The following is a 6,380-nucleotide window of genomic DNA, read 5'->3' on the forward strand; positions in this document are numbered from 1 at the left end:
TGTGATAAATCAATGAACTAGATCATAAGTAGCCTAACTATCTTTAAATCAGATAGGTGATCTCGTGCTATCTCTCTTACACACAAACTATCTTACTTTCCATACTTTACTTTATACATTTTTTGTTTACTCATCATTCGCAAACCTCCCCCTCTTCCTCTCCCCCTTTATTGCTTTCTATAGATAAATTTAGCTTATATAAATTCTACGATGGTTCTTTGTGGTTCAATCCAGTCTCAATAGTAATGATTTAGATCAATATTATAAATATATTTGATCCACCTCGACAATCTTCGTCTGTTGGAGACCAAGAGGTCGGGATAAAAAAATCGAGGTCTATTTTTGTATCTCTAGGTCTAGTGTTCATAGTATTTCAAGCTTGTCTCGTTTGAATATATCCTTTGGTCCAGAATTGTCCAAAATAATTTATAAAATATAACTTTGAAAATAGCAAATTTGGTATCATTTTTTTAATTATAAAAGATATTGCATTCCACATTGAAAATAATAAATATCATTAAACGAATTTTAAAAGAATAAATAAGAAAATAATAAGAGAAGGCCCTATTTTTCCCCATTCGGTAGTACATAAAAATAATGAGAAGCCTTTTTTTTTCACAAAATTGAATGAGAACAGAATTTTATATCTTTTTCAATGAAGTAGAATGAGAACATAATTTTATAAACCTAAAGTTCGTTTAAAAATTATTTGATTATTTATTTTTTTTTATTTTAAAAATTTAGCCTATAAACAGTATTTCATCTCTAATTTCTTCATTTATTATCTTTTTTTTATCCATGGTTTAAAAAACCAAATCAAAATTTGAAAACTAAAACAATAGATTTTAAAAACTTGTTTTGGTCTTCGAGACTTAGATAAAAATTCAACCATAGTATTTAAGAAATATGCAAATCATGGTAGGAAATAGGAAGAAAATATGTTTAATTTTCAAAAATAAAAAACGAAAAATGAAATGATTATCAAACGGAATCTTAATTATCATGCCATAGTTATCATAGTTATTAGGTGATGCTTATTTCGATGAAAATTTCACACTTTTTTAGTGGAGATCCGAGACGAAAAAAGAATGGGTACCTAGGTCGAAGAATCATAAGTGAAGCTTAGCCAACCCTTTAATCAACAAACTTACATATATAATCACATATCAAACTAACTTTACAAATAAATGAATGTCACAACTATCAGAAACAAAGAAAGAGATATAGGAATAAAAAAAATATATTAGGGAAAAAAATTAAGTCAATTCTAGGAAATAACAAGCAAATCTTTTTCAAGCCCCTATAAATACTAAAACGAAATCGTTATCTAACACCGTAACTAGCTTTCGTCTGTTGGTCTTAGTTAAGATAGGTTTCTTTCCTTCATAAAAGATTCAATCTTTTCCACATCTTCTGGAACATCAACACCATGAGCTTCATGGTCAACCTTAATAACCTGTAAAACAATATGGCAGTTTCAACATTTTGAGCATCATTCATTTTCAAGGGTGAAAACAGAACTGCATTTTTTATAATCCATCTCTTGAGTGTTTTCTTTTTAAAAGGTTTCTAAATTTAATCCCACTTTCTAAAGGTGCTTTTTATTTATCAAGATTTAAAAATAATAAAAGAAGGGCAAACAAATATATCATTTTGGTTTCTAGGCTTTGGATCTAGTTTCTAGGTTCAAAACGTTATCTTTTTAGTTCTTAAGTCTTGAGTTTGATTTAAATTTAGGCGCTAGGTTTTAAAACATTATAGTTTTACCCTTAAGGTTTGAGTTTTTGTTTCAACTTAGTCCACAAGTTTCAAAATTTACATTTTTAACTTCGATTTTTTAATGCATGCTCACTTTGTCTTTTGACACTAATATCAATTAATTAATTACAAAAACTTAGAAATATAACAATTAATTAAGTTTCACTATTTTTTCACAACTTTAAATTGATTTTAAAATTTCATTTTATAATTATTTTAAATTAATTAATAAACATCAAAGCTAAAAAATGAAAGCGAGTATCGAGTGAAAATCAAAAGTTAAAAGTGCAAATTTTGAAATCGATGGACCAAATTGAAGCATAACTCAAATCAAGAGTAACATTGTAACATTTTGAAACCAACTTACGGACTAAAAGTGTAACATTTTGAAATCTGGGACCAAATGAAGACTAAATCCAAAATCTAGAAAAGAAAAAAATATATTTTTCCACAACAAAATAAACTTTTGATAATCTAAAATAATTCATGAACTAAACTAAACACACAGAACACACTTTACGTTAGCCAATGCGATTATAGCTCAACTGACATATAGTATATGTTAGTGATTAAAAGGTTTGTGGTTCGACTCCCTCCTATGGATGATCTGTTATTTGAAAGACCTTTTTTAAAAGAAAAAAAAAAAGAAAAAAGAAAAAAAAAATTATTCCATACGCACTATAAGCATAACAGCTTTTAGAAAGTATTTGAATTTTCAAAAGTGGGAAAAGATGCTATGTAACATAAGAAGATTGGCTGTACCTTCATTTTGTAGCCATGTTCTAATACTTTTAGCTGTTCTAGATCCTCTTCTAGTTGCAACGGTGTTGGTTGGAGTTCAGGATACACACTTAAAAATTTTGAATCAAAGCTCTGGAAAGAAAAATAAAGGAAAAGGAAGAGGAAGGTTCATTTAGTCTGCCGTTACGGCACAACGAATTCATCTTGTATACATTCAGTTAATACCTGGATTCCAAGATGAAGCAAATACGGATATTGAAGGTTAACCTTTCCTGACCTGCATCAATGAAATGAATTGATGTAACTCGATAAATTTCCCGAGCACCGGAAGGTGGAAGTTATCTATGATGGAAGCCCCAAGTTGATCTCGAAGAGTACACACAAGGGAAACCCAATATGGACAAGAAAATCTTACTTATTGAAAGGGATCAATCCTCTTGAAAAATAAATAGCGTAACCACGATTATCCACTACACACTTCACCCGATTGGGGTCAAATGCATCTTCGGGCTTTAAGGATGTCACTGCAGTGCTGAACACTGCATCTGGGGCAGCCTACACAAATACAAAACAATTAAAACGAGACAAGTCAACATTAATCAAATTTTGACATCACTACACTATTGCCTATGATTGGAATAAGTTTATAACGGCCAATTTATAACCATGGATTCTTTTAATATCAAAGCTTCCAAGCCTATCTAATAAAAATGTTATAAAAACTGAAAGATATGAGATCATTTACCTGCAGAGCTTCAACAATGCCATCGATGATCTCTGGTTCAATAAGGGGCTCATCCCCTTGAATATTTACCACAATGTCGTATTTTTTTTCAAGCTTCTGAAGTGCTTCATTACAACGCTCAGTCCCTAAGGTAGTTTCATACTGAAATAAGATTTCAAAGGTAATCATGAGGTTTTGTTATAAAGTCACAGTGCTTACCATTCCGGCAAGACTCTGATGTCATTACAACATCAGCACCAAATCCTTTACAGCATTGTGCAATCTTCGCATCATCGGTCGCTACAACTAGAAAGATTTCAAATCAAAAGGAAAAGATGAGATGATGAAACATGAAACAAGAAGAACAAAGCACGCATGCTTACCAACACAATCCAATGTCGTAGCCATTTTTGCCCTTTCCCATGTTCTCTGCAGAATATGAATTTTGTAGGAGTATTAACATTTTGAAAGACTTGAAAAATGAGCAATATAAAAGCAGAATCCGAGGTCATATAGTATGATTTATTCACTTGTACAACTAAATCAACCCCCAACATTCGAAAAACGAAGATTAATCATTATAATTCTTTAGAGCGAGAAACAGAGATCCACATGACATATGATGTTAGTTACACATCTCCTAAGAAGTACAGATCTTCACCAGCCAATGAAAAAAAAAAAATTCCGATTCATACAACATTTTATGGATTTTAACTACTAGAGCTAAAAAGTCCAACCTATGAGAAATGATCAAACTGACATATCTGGCAAGTGGTTTCTAGAAAAATGAAAACTCAACGAAGTCAGAGGATTCCAGTTTGGTTCTTGTCAATCAGATTGTGTATGGAAAGCTGATGGTTTGATATATTTATTGTCCTTTCTTTGGGATAAGGAACACATTTATAAATAATATGAAATTAAATTACAAAATAGGGGGAGGAAAGCCAAACCCGAGACACAGAAGATTAGAAAAAACTTCTAAAATTGAAACAAAGAGTATTTAAAAAGCTATGAAGCACAGACACAGATACGGCTACACGATACAGATACGATCGGATACGGCAATTCGTCAATTTCTAAAAAACTAAGATACGGATACGTCTAAGGATGCGCCATTTTTTTTTATATATTTTTTTAATATATATATTTCTAAAAAACGATGATACTGATACGTTGAAGATACATTTTTTTTCTTTAAAAAAATCTAGGATATAAATAAATTTAGCATACAAGTTAATAACAATAGCACAAAATAGAATATAAATACTGAAATACAATACAAAATACAATACAATAGTTAATAAAATGCAATAGAAAAGTGACTCATATTGCAAAGAAGAAGAGAAGAAGAAGATTAGAGAGAGAAGTATGAAGATCAACGAAGAACTTATTGTTGAAGATATCCAAATGGTTTATATTTTGGTAGACTTTCTAGGGACTCAAATGTGAAGATGAAGATTAGATGATTCTAATCTAGGGTTTGTTCCGTTATTTATTTATTTTTTCTTTTAGTTTTGGACTCGAGTAGTGAGCTTTTTAAATAGGTTGTCTAATTTTAGATTGGGAAATATTAGATGAGTTACTTGTCTTTTTTCATGGAAAAAAAGTACATATAGAAATAGATAAGTCAAATCGCGTGTCAGATACGTATCTAAGAAGTATCTAGAAGTATAGGTATCCGATACGTGTCTGATACTGATTTTTTGCCTCACATGAAGTATTTGTGCTTCATAGTTAAACAGTAATCATGGAAAGAAGCACAAAATTTACTCTAGAAAAGACCCACAAAAGTGTGAAAGCCTATGAAATTGTCAAAATACTTCTCTTTGTTGTTGATTATTCTATTCTTACTCTCAAACTGAAGATGTCAAAAGAAGGCTATAATGAATTGTAGCATGGGTCTTTTCTTTCAAAATTGATGAAAGGAAATTGTTGATACCCATGAGAAGAGCCACCAGCTAGTTGAAGGGGAGGAAAATGGATCATCAAGGAAACCATAGAACTCGACCGTTTATTTCTTTATGGGATTTTTACTATAGCTAAGCTCACCAAGCTTCCTAATTCCTAAGACCAATGTGAACAGTTGTACTAGCACCTAACTATAGATACAGAGGAATTCTGCTAATTCAACTCCCAACACCTACTTACAATATGTAGGAAAATAGAAGTTACATTTATGGTAGATCCATTACATAATGAATAGTTTCAACACAAACTTAGAAATTGAAACGAACAAAACCCAGATCAGATATGAAACAAATGAAAATTCGCTTAGTATTTACATCAGTATAAATCGGAATTGACAGATCCAGAAATGGTATGAACAATAAAGAGAAGGATGAGAAACAATTAGACTAACCTGGATCATGGGCTTTCCAAGAATCTCAACAAGAGGCTTCCCCTCGAACCGAGAAGAGGCGAAGCGGGCGGGAATGATTCCAACAACGCGGCTACGGAATTTCTTGGATCGACCTAAGTAAGCTCGAGCTCCGACGGCGGCGCCGATGGCGATTCCGGCGACGATCCCATGAACAATCCAGGCCTTGGCACTGCCGAGGTACCCGGATGATGACGAAGAAGAAGCGCAAACCGACATGGTCTCCCGCTATGAGAACGGCTCGCTAATGCACGGATGCGGATGTTGGGCTGTTGCTTCCCCTTCTTTTTTCCCACTAATTAAAATTTGAGGAATATGCGTCAGTGTAGATTAGGGGCACCGTCGTCAGTACTATCAACCTCGAAATTAGGAATTCGATTTCTTCATGTCAAATTTAATTATAATTCTTTTGAAAAAAATTTGAAGAATATTATTAAATTATTTGTTGAATTGTCTATATAAATATAAATATAACTCAATTGTCATAAGAACAAAAATGTACCACGATTTTGATGTTAGAAATTTCATTCTTTTTAAAATGATATCTAATCAAAGAAATTATGAATAAAGATATATTGGTTAAAAAAATATTTAACTCTAAACTTTCATAGAAAATTAATAATTTAGCCTCTAAATTTATAACTATTTAGTCACCAAACTTTTAAAATTGTAATAATTTAGTCTCTAAATTTTGATTGATAATAAATTAGGTTCCGTTTGGTAACTATTTCATTATTTTTGTTTTTTATTTTTGAAAACTAAGCATGTGTCCTTCTCATT

The 6,380-nt window shown here is 31.5% G+C and overlaps 1 protein-coding gene across 1 annotated transcript; it reads right to left on the reverse strand.

The window, feature by feature from the left end:
* Window positions 1-1,133: 1,133 nt before the first annotated feature.
* Window positions 1,134-5,920, reverse strand: CKS (Nucleotide-diphospho-sugar transferases superfamily protein). Its single transcript, XM_039047645.2, has 8 exons — window positions 5,583-5,920; window positions 3,607-3,652; window positions 3,443-3,529; window positions 3,245-3,369; window positions 2,915-3,054; window positions 2,725-2,776; window positions 2,521-2,631; window positions 1,134-1,456 (listed from the first exon to the last, which is right to left on the reverse strand). Exons 1-8 carry the CDS (start codon window positions 5,817-5,819, stop codon window positions 1,364-1,366), a joined length of 891 nt encoding a protein of 296 aa, XP_038903573.1. The 5' UTR covers window positions 5,820-5,920; the 3' UTR covers window positions 1,134-1,363.
* Window positions 5,921-6,380: the final 460 nt, after the last annotated feature.

This window comes from Benincasa hispida, chromosome 11, assembly GCF_027475165.1.
Source record: "Benincasa hispida cultivar pf3 chromosome 11, pf3_genome.v1.1, whole genome shotgun sequence".
Taxonomy (NCBI): Eukaryota; Viridiplantae; Streptophyta; class Magnoliopsida; order Cucurbitales; family Cucurbitaceae; genus Benincasa; species Benincasa hispida.

What these genes read in the sequence shown, in the direction of transcription:
- CKS (XM_039047645.2), bottom strand. Translation starts at nt 5,819, where the DNA reads ATGTCGGTTTGCGCTTCTTCTTCGTCATCATCCGGGTACCTCGGCAGT. An exon ending in TACGACATTGGATTGTGTTG is followed by an intron (nt 3,530 to 3,606) that starts GTAAGCATGCGT and finishes AAATCTTTCTAG; the next exon opens with TTGTAGCGACCGATGATGCG. An exon ending in GGATTGATCCCTTTCAATAA is followed by an intron (nt 2,777 to 2,914) that starts GTAAGATTTTCT and finishes TCATTGATGCAG; the next exon opens with GTCAGGAAAGGTTAACCTTC.